Source organism: Pseudorca crassidens, chromosome 3, assembly GCF_039906515.1.
Source record: "Pseudorca crassidens isolate mPseCra1 chromosome 3, mPseCra1.hap1, whole genome shotgun sequence".
NCBI classification, from domain to species: Eukaryota; Metazoa; Chordata; class Mammalia; order Artiodactyla; family Delphinidae; genus Pseudorca; species Pseudorca crassidens.
This window is the reverse complement of record NC_090298.1, coordinates 109,060,254-109,076,433: the sequence shown is the minus strand read 5'-3', so window position 1 is coordinate 109,076,433 and position 16,180 is coordinate 109,060,254. Positions and strand designations below refer to the sequence as shown.

Here is a 16,180-nt window from a genome sequence, read left to right as displayed (position 1 = left end):
TCTTGCAACATTTCTGAGAAGCATAGATTCTGCTAATGAGAAACTGAAATACAGAGAATTTAATCTGAGGTCATATACTCTTTCCTGTCTCAGAACAGAATGTTTCCAACTAGGATGTGGTGACAGATGTGTTGTAAAGATACCTGAGATTTCTTTGTTTGTCTTTGCCATTGTAGGAGGTGTAGGGGTCGGGTGGCAAGTGGGACTAAACATGAGCTGAAGGTGCACTGGGGGCTGGGGAATTGTAACTCTGAGTGAGAAGGACTTAGGCAGATAGGAAAGGGGGAAGTTGGAGACTGTAATGCTTCTTGTCCTTGCTTTATAGTGCAGACTGTAGACTTGGCCATGTTTGCTGTAGAGTTAAGATTTGAAACTTCCCTAAAGAAAAGAAAATACAGGCAATCCAAAAGAGAGTTGTAAAGAATTTTCTTTTAAATTTTTTAAAAGAAATTTTTAGCAAGAGATTTTTAAATGGATGAAATTTCCATCCATTATTTTTTCAGGAGAACTTCTGGTCTTAAAGCATATGTTCGGGTCAGGGGCTTCTTTCTTGCCAACACGCCAGGATTTGGTCCCCTTATAACGTTTCCTTTAAAAGGGACTCTCCTTTTCGTAAAAGTATGAGCCTAGACCTATCCCTTCATCAGGTTGCAGACAGCTCTCTGCCCAGGTTAGCACTATCTGATTATACCTCCCCTAGGTATAACTGTATTTAAGGAGAGTATTAAGTTGAAGAGGTTGGAGATTCTTTCCTTTCCAAGTGACCATTGTAACAAGGACAGTCCCAAAACATGTCTTTATATTCACCTCAACAGTCAAAGTAAAATTATTGATAAAAGCAGTGTTACCTAAATTGTCTCAAAGGGAATAACCTTGTTGAAGTGTCGTTGTGTAAATATAAAGAAGATATTATTTCGTCAAGAAACTTGTGATGCCACTTTTGTGTCATACATTTGCTTCATCACTCACAAGTCAATACCCTTCACTGTGTTGGAATTAAGATGGGTCAGACCAGTCCAAAACCTGAGTTAGTTTAAAGTAGTTTTCAAACCTGGTTGCATATTAGGAACACCTAGATAGTGTTTGGAAAGTATTAATTCCTAGACCTCACCCTCAAAGATTCTTATTCAGTGATAGAAATTGGGCCAGCAAGTGCTCTTAGTTTTCAACTAGTAGTGACTCAGTTTCCCAGCATACCCCAAATCTGAATTCCTTACTCCATTCTAGGTGCTATTAAAACCAGTGCTCTTAACTTCAGTCTTTTGATGGTTTGCTGTTGTTCTGCAAAGATGGCCATATGATTGTGTGTGCCTAATAAGTATTCAGTTTTGCATAATAGAACAGTTGTCTAGCCAGATATCTTTCTTTGCCATTGGAAAGCAATCAAGTGTCTATCTTTTTAAAAGCAAAATCCCCTCTTAATCACTTAGTCCTTAGATAGATCAATTTGTTCATTTAGAAGATATTGATTGAGCACCTGTTATGTGCTGGGCACGGGTCTGGGTGCCAGGTATAAGTCAGTAAATAACACACACTTTCTCATGAAGTTTACATATTTCCTGCTGGTGGAGGAGATAGACAAAGATATTATGCTGTCAGGTTGTGGTAAGTATAATGACAAAAATTAAGGTAGGGTAAGTAGTTAAGCTACTTTTTTTTTTTAAAGACTTAACCATCTTTTTGTTTTCCTATAATTTAGTAAATTACTTGCATTCAGAACCATTACTTTTTTGTTTCAGATACATGTTAATGTTGGTGAATCCTATCGTAGAGGTTGGCTTTTCTCTGAAAATAGCTATTAGAGCTCTCACTGTCTCCTCACTTTTTTCAGCATACCAAAGCACAATACAGGATAGGAAAGGACAAGATAGATTTTGAAAATATGTTTAAATTTAGGTGTGTATAGTTACTGTGGATATTAATATACTGTTTTTACTGTTGCTGTCTTATAAGGTCTATATTAATGTTACTTTTATAGACTTAATTTTTTCTTGTCAAGTATTATATAAAATTAATAAATGTACACTAATGTAACCATCAGTTAGGTCAAGAAGTAAATCATTTTCAGTAATTCAGGATCTCCACCCCTCCTCCATGTGCCCTATCCTGATCGTAATACTCTCCCTTCTCATTTTTGTAAATTCCAACATGATTTTCGTGAACATTTCCTTGCTCTCTTTTAATAGTTTTGTGTATGCATCCCTAAGTGATATACTTTAGTTTTGCTTGTTTGAACTTTGTGTAATTATACCCCATATTTTGTTTTGCTTTTTTTCTATCAACATTATGTTGGAGATTCATTCATGTGCTATGTAGGTGGTATTTCACTGAATGAATATACAGCAATTTACCCATTCTATAGTTGATGGACAATTCGGTTATTTCCAATTTTTGGCTAATATGAACAGTGCCCATTTTTGTTCATCTTTTCTGGGTATTCTTTAGGACATATATCAAGGAGTGGGCTTGCTAGTTTCAGCTTTACTAGATACTTCTTTTTTTTCTAACTGGTTTCCCAATAGACACTTAACTGGCAGTTTGTGAGAGTTCCTGTTGCTCCACATCTTCATGAATACTTAAATGTGATTCTTAATAGTTCTAATAAAAAAAAAAGCAGTAAAGGAAAAACCTATCCAATTCTTCAAATTTGAATGTATGCTTTAGAGAAATCACTTCCTAGAGGTAAAGTAATAGAAATAGTAAAGAGTGCCTGGATTGTGCAGGCAACATCCTAAATGCTTCACATAAATTATCTCATGTAATCTTAAGAGAATTCCAAAGCAATAGGTCTTTTACTATTCCCATTTTACGGTTAAGGAAACTGAAGTTTAGAAATATCAAATAACTAAGTCATTTAACTAGAACTGGGCTATTAAAGACAAATACAGATGTTTGCCCCTAAAGTCCAAGCTCGTGGTCATCATGCTTTAATGCCTTTTCCCTCTTTTCAAAATATTGATGTGGCTTTGGAAACATGCTTCAAAAATGGAAGGGATAACTTTTGTGATCTTACGCAGACTTTTGAGAGGATATGTTTATACACAAAAAAATGACGAAAGTGACAATGTCACAATTGTGATCAACTGAAAATTTCCTTCCAGAGTGGCTGAGTCATAACTTCCCTGGTAAGACTTTTGTCCTATACTTAAAAACGAAATGTGGTAATATTATGTTGTAAACTTCAAGTTTGGGCAAGGTGAATGACCAACGGAAAACAAAACCCTTATTAACATCAGCCATCATTACTAGGTCCCTGAAACGGTGAATGTTGCAGCCTGAACTCTCCTTTCCCTTTTGTTACTCTAAAATATAATTTTCTTATTACCATGTCATTAAAAATTAATGTGAATAACGTCATAATCTTAAATCGCTTCGAGTTATTTAGGGAACCATGTCAATTGCTGTAAGAAATACTAAGATGTATTCAGTGGAAAGGACATGCTTATGAGGCTCCAAAGTAAGGAACTGTGTAACCTGTACGGCTTATCTGTACGCTGACATAGGACTGTTTAGAACGATGGATTCTGGAATTCTGTTAGTGACCTTAAGGCAGAAACAGCCTCTGCAGGTGTGTGGCTGCCGCAGAGAGTAGTCGAGAGGCTTTTCTTACCAAGGGACTAGTAAATAAATGTTAATTTGCTTTATTCGGCCTGTTGGGAAACAGACTAGTACGTAAAGTGTAGTGAGAGAGTGGTCACTCCTGAGCCAGGCAACCCTAAGGCCCGCTGCCTGAGAAGGGGTTGGGCGGAGGGAAGGCTGTCCTGGGCATTGGTTACGTGAACGTAGTCTAGACTGACTTCGCAAACCAGCAGTAACTCTTGAGCTGGCTGCAGGCACGGTGGCTGCCCACCCCTGCTCAAGGCCACGAAACTTCGGTTCCTCTGCCCTGATGTCAGGGCGTCCGTCTTAGACAAGTCAGGTACTTCTCGGCGGGCCCCTTCCACAACAGATTCGTTTTATTAGAAGACAGGGAAGAGAAGCTATGAACTTCCTTGTTTGCCGAATGGCCGCTTCGACTTCCGCACGTTCTCCCAGGGAGCGGTGTCGGAGTTGCAGACCTGGAGCTCCGCCCCGGGCTTGGCCATGCCCCGAGCTTCCGGATTTTGGCACAAACAGAACTCTCCACCCAGAACACCTGCCGCACGGGTTCGATCCCCAACACGCTATTCTCGTTCAGTAGGTCACAGCGCGTTTTCAGCCCACCCCCCCCACCGGAAACTGGTGCGGCGGAAACCCCAACTCCGAGGCGGATCCCGTGACGGGCTTGGGTGATGTCTCGCGACGTTTCTTCAAATCTCACGAAGAAGGGTTGGAGGAGGCTTCACTGCACCGCCCCAGTTTTTACGTCATTGCAGAGTCACGCCCTTAGGCGTCCGTTTGCGCGCTTGCGCGTGCTGCGCACGCGCACTCGCCTTTCCTCCGCCCCCGCGCGGGCTTCTCTGGCCAGTCGCGCGTGGGCTGAGGCCCTGGGCGGGCCGTGCGAAGGCTTGTTTGCCAAAGCGGGGTCCCCGCCGCAGTCTGGAGCTCTCTTCTTCAAGGGAGGGGGAAAAGAGTGTAGCCCCCCTACCTAGGGTGAATGGGCTGTCGCGTGGGCTGCTAAGGGCAGGCTGGGGAGCACGGGGGCCGGGGCCGCGACCATGAACTCACCCGTGGACCCCGGAGCCAGGCAGGCGCTGAAGAAGAAGCCGCCCGAGCGGACGCCCGAGGTAAGGCCAGCTGGCCCGGCGCGCCTCCCGCTGTCCAACGGACAGCATCCCTCGGTCGGTCCGAAACTTGCGGCAACTGTCCCCTTGTCAGAGCCTCGCACCTGCTGCCAAGGTGTCTGTTCTCTGAGTCCCCGGCCCTGACCCGGGCCCTTGTCGCGGGCGGGTGACGACCGTCTTTCCCGCTCGCTGTGCCGCCTTCCCCGCACACCCGTCCTTGCCGGTGACTTCGCAGTGTTTTCGATAAAAAAAGCACCATTACTAAATCGTATTTTCTCAGGGTAAAATGTGGGACTCGGACTGAGATTGTCCCGTAGATAGGTAGACTATGAAAAATTGTAAGTGAACTATAACAGCCGTGTTATTAAGAGATAACTTCTCTTAAAGTTCTTTGAAATGCTGTTCAATTGCCTAAAGAAAGATAAAGTTTTCAAGATCAGTTTAAAACTTTGCATCCAGTCAGATGATGAATTCTGGTGGAGAATTATGCCTATCTGAAGATAAGTTCTGGGGAGGTAGTTTTTTGTGTGTCGCTGGGAAATGTTACAGTATTTTGTGCTTGGATCCAAAACCTGCTGTATTGAGTTAAATGATTTTCACTTGAGCTGAAGGCTGGTGTTCGGGCAAATAACTGAAACCTGTTAACCTTGGCAATCCCTATAGAGGCTTAAATTGGGGGCGGGGGGGGGGAAGGTTTTCCTTGATTTGGATAAGTTTCCATAATAAGTGGTATGTTTCCTAAACCAAAAAGCAAAAACTAACAACAATGTGAATGGATTGTTGGATTGTCTTGTGTGTAATTGCAATATATAAAATGAAGTACTTTGGTTAGTTCTTCCTAAGTCACTTTTGTGTTTTTCAGATTAATAATGTTTTGCATAGTAAGTCTCAGTAATTTGGGCTGACCTTTTGTGACATGATATTAGTCAAGCTGTAATTGTAGCTGCTGGGTCAGACTTTGTTATTGGAAATCCTGATCTTTGCATAGAAACAAAGCAAATTCTACCACTTTCCACAGTCCTCTTTTTAAGACCTGCATTTGTAATCCCATGTGTCTTAATTTTCCTCTGATAATTCTTGAGGTCATTGTGAGTTAATTGTGAGTTAATTGAAAGCATTCACTTTGAACAGGTGAATCTACCATAGTTTTAATATCATTAGAAAGTATCATACAAGGCTTACAATGTATAATGTAGGTTTTACTTTTAAGTATTACTTATGATAAATTCACATTTTAATGGGAAGATCCTAATTTTCTTTAATAACAGAATTACCTACTTTGAAATTGCTTATTTTTGAGCTTTAGGAAAATTTCTAAACTGTTCACAAAGTTATGGTGGCCAGTGTGTGCTGTGTAAGTACTTTATCTTGTTTTACTGGAACAGCAGCGTTGTTTAAGGAAATGCTAAACAGCTGCCCACAGTACACAGACTGGAGCGCTGACATCTAGCAGCATAACTTGTTAACTGCTTGAATCACTGGCAGTGCTTTTTAAACTTTTATTTATTGATTTATTGGTTGATTGATTTCCACACCACGTGGCTTGTGGGATCTTAGTTCCCCCACCAGGGATTGAACCCGGGCCCTTGGCAGTGAAAGCGTGGAGTCCTAACTCCTGGACTGCCAGGGATGTCCCATCATTGGCAGTGCTTTTGAATGAGTGTAGAATTTGTTCGGGGTACAGAAGTATCAATAAAGAAGTGATAAATTGAATCCTAGTGTTGAGCTATTTGTGATAAATAATTTGATGAAATTCTCATAGGGTCATGCCTGCTTTCAGAAGATCCTTATTCTTTTTAGTGGACTCTTAAGGGTCTATTATAAATATATTCACTCAACAATTATTTGTTGAAAGCTTACCAGTTAAAGGCACTATTTTGTGCACTAGGATGTATCAGTGAACAAAACAGGCATGCCCTATTGGTGTTTACATTCTAACAGAAGAGAGAGGGGAGTAGGCAGATAAATACAATAAACAAGTATGTTACATAATATGTTAGCTGATAATTGCTAGTTAAAGAGCAGGATAAAGGAATTGGAAGTAAGGGACAAGGACTGGGTGCAATTTAAGGTAGTCGGTGTCTTGGTTGAGATGAATTTTGATTAAAGTCTAATTCATGTGATAGAGTTAGCCATGGGGATATATGGGGAAATAGCTTTCCAAGTAGAATAGTCATTGCAAAAGTTCTAAGATGAGAACGTGTCTGATGCATTCAAGGAATAGCAAGGAGCTCTGAGTGACTGGAGAAGAGTGGTAAGAGATGAAGTCAGAGGGGTGATAGTGGTGGTGTAGGATGGAGCTTATCATGCAGGACTTTCTAAATTGTAAATTCTTTGACTTTTACTTTGAGTGAAAGAGGGTTTTGTTTTCCACCAAAATGTTTTGAAGCAGAGGAACGATGTTATCCTAGTTTTTTAAGCATCCTCTGGCTGCTTGCTGGGTTGAGAATAAACTGTGTGGGAACAAGGGTAGAAAGAAACAGGAACATCAGTTAGAGGTTATCACATTAAAGCAGGGAAGAGATCATAACTCAGAGTAAAGTGATAGTAATGCTGGTGGTGAGTAGTAATCAATTATGGAAACAGGATTTAGCCAACAGGATTTGCTAATGGATTAGATTGTGCTTTGAGGAAGAAAAAAAATCGAACATGATTTCAAGGTTTTTGGGCCGAATAACTGGAGTGTTGGAGTTACCATTGAAGAGAGTTTGAGCTGCCATCAAAGAGACTGGGAAGGGCTTCCCTGGTGGCGCAGTGGTTGAGAGTCCGCCTGCTGATGCAGGGGACCCAGGTTCGTGCCCTGATCCGGGAAGATCCCACATGCCGCGGAGTGGCTGGGCCCTTGAGCCATGGCCGCTGAGGCTGTGCGTCCGGAGCCTGTGCTCTGCAACGGGAGAGGCCACAGCAGTGAGAGGCCCGCGTACCGCAAAAAAAAAAAAAAAGAGAGACTGGGAAAGCTGCAGGAGGAGTAGTTTTGGGGAGGGGAGTGGATCAGAAATTCAGTTTTGAATATGTCACATTTGAAATGTCTGTTAGAAATGTCAAGTAAGGAGTTGCGTATACAATTTATAATTATTTCTAAAGAGAAGACTGGGTTGGAAATAGAAATTTTATAGTTATTAGCTTACAGATAATGTCGAAAGTCAGGAGACTAGGTGAAATTACCGAAGTAGTGAGTGTACATGGGAATAGAAGAGGGCCAAAGACAGTGCCCTGGGGCACTTGATCACTACAAGGTCAGGGGAGAAGAGCAGAAACCAGCAAAGGAGAAGGCATGGGAGCAAACAGTGCAGGAGAAGAAAAACTAGGATAGAGTGGTGCTGTCCTGGAAGCTAAGCCAATAAAGTGTGTAATAGAAGGGGATAAAGCATTGATTCAGCTTATTTTTCCTTGAATACATACTGGGTACAAAGCATTATAAAAAAATATACAAATAGATAAGAATCAGTGTCTTATAATCTTGTAATCAGATGTTTGCATCATATAATTAATGAATAAAGAACTCTTCTGTTTGTTTCTGGGACAAAATTAATGGTTCTTTTATTTTGACCCATCTGTTGTCCTTACATGAAACTATCAACTCAAGCATAATCCTAGTGAGCCAGACACTGAGAATGGAAACTTCGTAAAGTATGCCATTTAGAACTGTGTTCTGACACAGTTTTTACTTTTCTGGCCATTTCTCCTACTGTGTAGATTCAGCTTCCACAGCACATTATATTTCCTGAGCTAGTTCTCTGATTTCCTTTCCCACCTTACAAAGATCTTTTTTTTTTTTAATGGAAAATTTTAGACTTAAATACTCTGGGGGAAGCTAAGTGCTCTAAAGCAAGAAAAGCTGTTAAGGTACTCATTTTGAGTCGTTATGCCAAAATTAAAGATGCCACAGTCAAAACTGAGACCTTGAATTTGGCTTTTTCTCAACTCAGTCCATATTCATTGCCATTCTTTTTTTTTTTTTTTTTTTTTTGGCAGTAAGCCTCTCACCACTGTGGCGTCTCCCGTCGCAGAGCACAGGCGCCGGACGCGCAGGCTCAGCGGCCATGGCTCACGGGCCCAGCCGCTCCGCGGCATGTGGGATCCTCCTGGACCGGGGCACGAACCTGCGTCCCCTGCATTGGCAGGCGGACTCTCAGCCACTGCGCCACCAGGGAAACCCTCAGTGCCATTCTTTCTCTGTAATCTTTCTTTTTTACCTCGGAGTGAACACCTTATTCCTCTTATATTTCTGTCTCTAAGTGCTTAATACCATGTTTTGTGCATATTAAATGATCAATAAATATGTTAAAGAGAACAAAATTTAGAATTAATTTTTTAAAGTCCTCATGTTAAAAAGATAATACTTCTGTTCATTAGAATTGCTGATTTTGTACATCCTGGGTGGTCTCATTCTGCACCGTGACTTCAGTTAATTTTTATAGGCTGACACCTAGGTCTGTATAGTGCATGTTGCCCCCTTCCATGTCCTTCAGATTCATATATCTAACCAGTAAATTGTCCTCCAGGTTCTTCAATCACTAGTCTCAAATTGAAACCATCATCATTCCTCCTCTTTAATATTCTGCTGGTGACTGCCCCAGTTGCTCAATCCAGAAATTAGTGTTTTTACTCTTGATTCCCCCTGCTGTCTTCCTCTCTATATCTAACTGGTCACTAAATCTTGTTTGATTTTACATCTTGAATCTCTCTCTTCCTATCCAGCTGTACTACCCTAGTTCACACTTTTATCGTTTCACCCCTGAAGTTTTGCTTGAGTCTTTTTATTTATTGTCATATTATTGCTAGAGTGATCTTTCTAATACTCGGGTCTGATCATCTTCTATTCTTGCTCAGAATTTAATTATTTCCCACTGCCTAGATAGCTTAGCAATATACGTTATCATCCAGATCATTTTTGAGAATTAAAAGAGGTGGGTTAATATTTATACCAGGAAAACAGATTAAAGGTCTGTCTCCAGCAAATTGAGATGTATGGTTACCTTATGCAGATGATAACATTAATTTATCCATTCAGTTAACAGATGATACGTTAGGCACAATACTAAAAGCCAAGGTAGTAGAGAGAAATTGGACATGGTCCCTATTCCTCAGTGACTTAGGAGACTGACATGAAAACATTAGTAAAATGTTAAGGTTACTAGTGACAAAGGAATGGATAGGGTACTTTACAACTGCAAGTGGGGAAAGGACAAGCTTCTTGGAGGAGCCTTAAATTAAAGTTTAGATATCGTGAGTAGCTGTCTGGATGATATCCAGAAGGGAGGTCATTCCAGGCAGCGAGCAGCAGGAGCAAAGGCACTAATGGTGACAAGCCAGGTACATTTGTAGAACAAGAAGCCAGTCTGTAAGGCCAGAGCATGCATTCCCAATGGGGATGATGTCATCCCCAAAGGGACAAAAATTAGGTCTTCTGGGGGGAGTGAAAAAAAAATCTTAGGTATTACTATGGTTTGTGTAGTAATATCTACACAAAACTCATCCCTACCAGACAAAGTCTTATTCCTTAATATTTAATTGGAGATGGGGTGGCAATTATGAAAAATACTCTTTGGAGGGATGTGATAATGAAAAAAGGTTGCAAAACACTGGGCTAGTTAGTGTATGGGGTGTTTGTGTGTGTAAGGGGATGGTACATCGTGGTAGATGTTAAATGTTGAAGCTGGGTATAATAGCAGGATTGGATAATTTCAGGGATTTGGACTGGATGTTGTAAATAAAGGAGAACTATTGGAGGGTTTAAAGCCCAGAAATAAGATCAGTTTTACAAAGATTACTCTGTGGACATTGTTGAAGATGTAGGGGGGGGGGTAGGGGGTGGGTTGGGAAGGGCACAGGCCGGCTACCTTTGAGGCTGGGTGGTTTACAGTAGGATGAACAAATAACATTTTGTCCAAACCACGATATTTTTCTGTGTGAAAGGCAAGACTGTTAATGATTATATCAGGATAACCGGGAAATCAGGAGATACGGATCTGGTTATAGGAAACAAATGCAGTAGTTCAGGAGTGAAATAAGGTAGCAGAATATTTGATAGTGGAATAGTGAGGAAGTAAAATTGGCCCAACATGGTCACTGGTTGAAACGGGAATTTGTACATCCCACCAGAGTTTTTTTTTTTTTTTAACTTTGAAATTGACTATAATACACATACTGTAAAGTCCGCATGATTTTACGTATAAACCAGCTTAATTTTCACAAATATATTTAGCTACCATGCAAATCGTGATATAGAATATAACCAGCACTCCAGAAACTCCCCCTTTGCCCCTCCCAATCAGTATGCTTTCCCAAAGGAAACTGTTCTGACATCTTTCACCATAAATTAGTTCTGCCTGTTTTTGAATTTCATTTGAGTGGAATCATACAGTGTGTATTCTTTACAGCAACCAAGGGGACTATGAAACTATCTTGGTTCTTTGCATTTTATCTCTGGACTGGACTTTGAAGCTCCTCTCTTGGCTTTCCTTGATCTTCATGTACTTATCCTTTTTTATACCGTGACTCACCTACCCTTTTGGATTGGCCACCTCATTCTGTCCAAGCCTACTCTTGTGGTAACTGCCTCAAACCCCAAATGCTGCACTTGAGGCAAAGATATACTCTGTCCTTATATTCTTCTCAAGTGTCTGCAATAGCTCTGGGGCAAATCTGGCAAAACTTTTCTGTCTTTTGCTTGTTGGGACAGACTTGGGTTGGGTCTGTTCAGAGTAATGCAAAAGTTCAGATAATTTCTGAATTTCTCGTTTGAGTAACTGTGTATAAGAGTACGTTATTAAAGAGCAGAATTAGGCTAGAAAGAGAGTTCAGTTTTGGAAAGGGTTTGAGGCTCTCTACAGGAGACACATAGAGATGTTCAGTAAGCATTTGGAGCTTCAGGTCAAACCAGGTTATGGGTCTGAGTTGGTCTGACAGTCTACAGCGTATGGGTCATAGGTGAAGTCATGGGATTGGTAGGAATACTCAGAGTGAGAAAACTAAGTGAGAATAGAAGGGCAGACCCTTTGGGTGCTCTAATATTAAAGGGATCAGGGAAGGAAAAGAAAACGGTCAAAGAGAATGAAAAGAAATTGTTTATAGAGGTAGAAGGAGAACAGAAAAGTGGTGTTACAGGAGGACATTTCATAGAGAAATCCCTAATCATTAATATCAGGTACTATAGAGAGTTCAAGCAAGGTGAGGACTCATAAATTCTTCGGGTTGCATCCATCAGAATGGTTTCAGTGGACTGAATACAGAGCCTGACTGCAGTGGATTAAAGTGAGAATCAGACCCAAGAAAGTGAAGGCAGTAAGTTTACTGTTTGTGAGTTTGGCTCTGAGGGGAATGGGAAAGATGTGAAGTCCTCCATTATCTTCTGCCTTATCGACCCCCACCCCCAAACACATGCATTTTAAACTACTTATATAAATATCCTAACACAGTACTTTTTAAAAAAAATTTTTTATTGGAGTAAAGTTGCTTTACAGTGTTGTGTTTCTACTGTATAGCGAAGTGAATCAGTTATATGTATACATATATCCCCTCTGTTTTAGATTTCCTTCCCATTTATGTAACCACAGAGCATTGGGTAGAGTTCCCAGTGCTATATAGTAGGTTCTCATTAGTTATCTGTTTTATACATAGTAGTGTATGTATGTCAATCCCAATATCCCAGTTCATCCTACCCTCCCCCTTCCCCCCTTCGTATCCACAAGTTTGTTCTCTACATCCGTGTCTCTACTTCTGCTTTGCAAATAAGTTCATCTGTACCATTTTTCTAGGTTCCACATATAAGTGATATTATACGATATTTGTTTTTCTCTTTCTGACTTACTCTGTATGACAGTCTCTAGGTCTATCCACATCTCTGGAAATGGCACTATTTCGTTCATTTTTATGGCTGAGTAATATTCCATTGTATGTATGTACCACATCTTCTGTATCTTTTTGAATTAAGGTTTTCTCCAGGTATATGCCCAGGAGTGGGATTGCTGCGTAATATGGTAGTTCTATTTTTAGTTTTTAAGGAGCCGCCATACTGTTCTCCATAGTGGCTGTACCAATTTACATTCCCACCAATGGTATAGAAGGGTTCCCTTTTCTCCACACCCTCTCCAGCATTTATTGTTTGTAGATTTTTTGATGATGGCCATTCTGCCTGGTGTGAGGTGATACCTCATAGTAGTTTAGATCAATAGAAAAGGATAGAAAGTCCAGAGATAAACCCACGCACCTATGGTCACCTAATCTATGACAAAGGAGGCAAGAATATACAATGGAGAAAAGATAATCTCTTCTATAAGTCGTGCTGGGAAAACTGGACAGCTACATGTAAAAGTACGAAATTAGAACACTCCCTAACACCGTACACAAAAATAAAATTAAAATGGATTAAAGACCCAAATGTAAGGCTGGACACTATAAAACTCTTAGAGGAAAACATAGGCAGAACATTCTTTGACATAAATTGCAGCAAGACCTTTTTGACCCACCTCCTAGAGTAATGAAAATTAAAAAAAAATAAATGGGACCTAATTAAACTTAAAAGCTTTTTCACAGCAAAGGAAACCATAAACGAAATGAAAAGACAACCCTCAGAATGGGAGAAAATATTGGCAAACAAAGAGACCGGCAAGGGAATAATCTCCAAAATATACAAACAGCTCATGCAGTGCAATATCAAAAAACAACCCACTGAAAAAATGGGCGGAAGACCTAAATAGACATTTCTCCAAGGAAGACATAGAGATGGCCAACAAACACATGAAAAGATGCTCAATATCACTAATTATTAGAGAAATGTAAATATCCTAACACAGTACTTTTCAACCTGGGCTACATATGTTTTCAACCTGGGGAATTTTTTTTTTAATGCCCAGGCCCACCCTTCATTTCTTGAATTAGAACCTTCTGGAATGGAGTATCAAGCATTGGTATTTATAGAAGGCTCCTTAAGTAATTCTAATATATAGACAGAGATTAGAAGCATTGTCCATTGTGCCATATTCTTTCTGTGTGCTTTATATAGGGTGGGAAAGTGTTTAGGGCCCTGGAATTTGGATTTGGATTTGGACAAGCCTACTTCAGATCTGGGCTCTAGCACTGAGAATTTGAGTGACCCTAGGAAAGTTACCTAACTTTAAGATTGAATATCTTTGGGGGATTGTTACGTGGACTGAATAAGATAATATATGTAAGTATTTATTTAGCAAAGTACCAGTCATAATGAGCACTCAATAAATGTAGCCATACATATTAGTTTGCTATTTCCTTTGTCTAGAACACCATCCTCTCATTTGACAAATCCAGACTCCTCACTGAAATCTCATCTTCCACTCCTTCTCTGTGTCTCTTCCTCTGCCATAGCAGTTACTGTACTGTGTTATGATTACTGGCATGTTTGTCTCTCTGACTGGACTGTAAGCTCCTTGAAGACAGTGACTATTTCCTTATCTCCCAGTTTCCATCATGCAATACTTGTTACATAGTAGGTAGCCAAATATTTGTAGCGCAAATGACTTTAAAGAGAAAAGGAATCTGAAAAATACTGTTCCCCTATTTTTCTAGTAGTGATTTTTGTTGGTCTGATACTTGAAGTGCTGGGGAAAAAAGACTGATGAAGTTTGGCACAATGGCAAAATTTGCCATTAATATCCTCTTATTAAAATAAGAATAATGTACAATTACCATAAAGAAACTATGTGTTTTACCTGGCAGTTCTTCAGAGACAGTTCAGAGAGAGGAACTTAAGTCATACCTTGAAACAGGAACTTCTTTTTTATATGGCTTTGAAACACATTTCCAGTTTTAACTGCAATGCCAGTTTTAACTTTTCATGTGTTTTTAACCAGGTGGCTTAAAACTTCTGCTGGGCAAATATTTCATGCTCAGCTAGATGTTAATGTAATTGCCTATTCACAATCCAGAAAAGGGTTTTGTTAAAAAACAAACAAAAAATAGCTTATTTTTGTTACCAAAAGTTAAAGAGGGAACTTGGACTGAAAGAATGTAAACTTTAGTATTCTTGTAATTATTTGTTAATCTATTTCAGAATTTAGAGTATTGGTTTTTAAGTGTACACTTGTAGAGATTTTTTCTTAATTGGCGAAAATGCACCATTGTACTTGGAGTCGTTTTTGAGTGAGTCACTGTGTGCATCCTTGAGGGTGGCAGAACAAAGATTCTGTTGTGCTTTTCCACAGCAGATGCACATTCAGAGGGTTCCTTGGAAAATAAGAGAACTTATTTTTGCTTCTGGGCCCCTCTGACCTTCATTTGTAAGCTAAACTGTATAGAAAGGGAATACTAGATCTGGATGGGGCCTTTATTAGACGGTTCTTTTGCATGACACCTCATTTTACATGTATTGGAGATTCCCAACTTGAGAAAAAAAACTGTGGCCATTCAGGAGTTTAGACACCATAAAATCTTGTTTTTGAGAGATGAGGATCTTCCCTGAGAGAGAATTCTGCAAAGAGGAGGAGCAGCCAGGCATGGTGAACTTGACTGACAAAGTCATGTTCTTTGAAAGGGATGTAGGATTGTGAGCTATGTAACATTGTAGTTATCATTTGGCTTTACCTTGAACTGGCCTGTATAAACTGAGGTCTCGCTGTAAATAAAAACTGAATGAGCCACTTTATTAAGAACTTGAGGTTATGGAGGCATAAGCAGCCCCCATTTGATGTTCAGTACTACCAGACATTCTCCACTACTTTGCCCCAAACTGAAATTTTGGCAGCCCTAGGGCTTCTGGCTTTGACATGTGGCAGAGGCAGTGGGACTCGTTGGACAGGATACTTAGTACATAGCAGAAGTAGCAGCACCACCTAGCATGTATTTGTGAACGTATGTATATGTAGCTCTTCCAAAAATACTTTAGCTGATGGTTCAAGAGCTAGTGAAATGGGTTGCATACAGATAAAGGAACTGAACTTGAGAGAGGTAAAATGTCTTGCTCAAGGTCACATCATTCATCAGTCACTTCCTCAGTCCAGTAGTGCCCCACTGCTTTCTCTTTATCAGTGAACTTTAGGTTACATTTTAAGCTTTGAACTGTGTTTTTTTACTGACATCTATATAGAGACCTAATATTTTCCTAAATAAATGTCTCTCATTTAATTGTGACTGTACTATATGAAGTATAATACTTTAAGGTGCCTGTGTCAATTTAATGGAAGTTTATAATTCTCAAGTTTTGTGTAGAATGAAAACAGGTGTGCTTGATATGTGATTTTTTTTTTTATATACCATTCTGTTTTATAACTTGTTTTCAGAGGATGGTAGCCTGTTCTAGTTTGGTTTCTTAAAAGCATTCATTTAATACGAGAAGGCTTCATCATAGTATATTTTTTAGAAAAGAGTTTATAAGTGGCAACTGAAGTTTGGATTGCTTATGAGCTCCTTAAATGACTCTCTGAGGCAGAGTTGAATGCATGCTTTTTTTGTGGAAGACTGCCTGATGAATGTGTGGTAAATATTTTTAAAGTCCTGTTTTT

At 39.9% G+C, this 16,180-nt stretch overlaps 1 protein-coding gene across 7 annotated transcripts in view; it reads left to right on the top strand.

Annotated features, from left to right (window-relative positions):
- The first annotated feature begins 4,400 nt into the window (after positions 1 to 4,400).
- RAPGEF6 (Rap guanine nucleotide exchange factor 6) overlaps positions 4,401 to 16,180 on the top strand; it is a 217,613-nt gene continuing 205,833 nt past the window's right edge. For 5 of the 7 annotated variants that reach the window (XM_067731647.1, XM_067731645.1, XM_067731644.1 and 2 more), the window contains exon 1: positions 4,403 to 4,706. Coding sequence is in view for 6 of the 7 variants with exons in the window: in XM_067731645.1 (XP_067587746.1) it covers positions 4,638 to 4,706 (69 nt within the window). In the remaining variant the exon portion in view is untranslated. Of the gene's footprint in view, positions 4,707 to 16,180 lie in introns of all 7 variants that reach the window. The other 2 variants (XM_067731651.1, XM_067731650.1) reach the window with 1 other exon arrangement.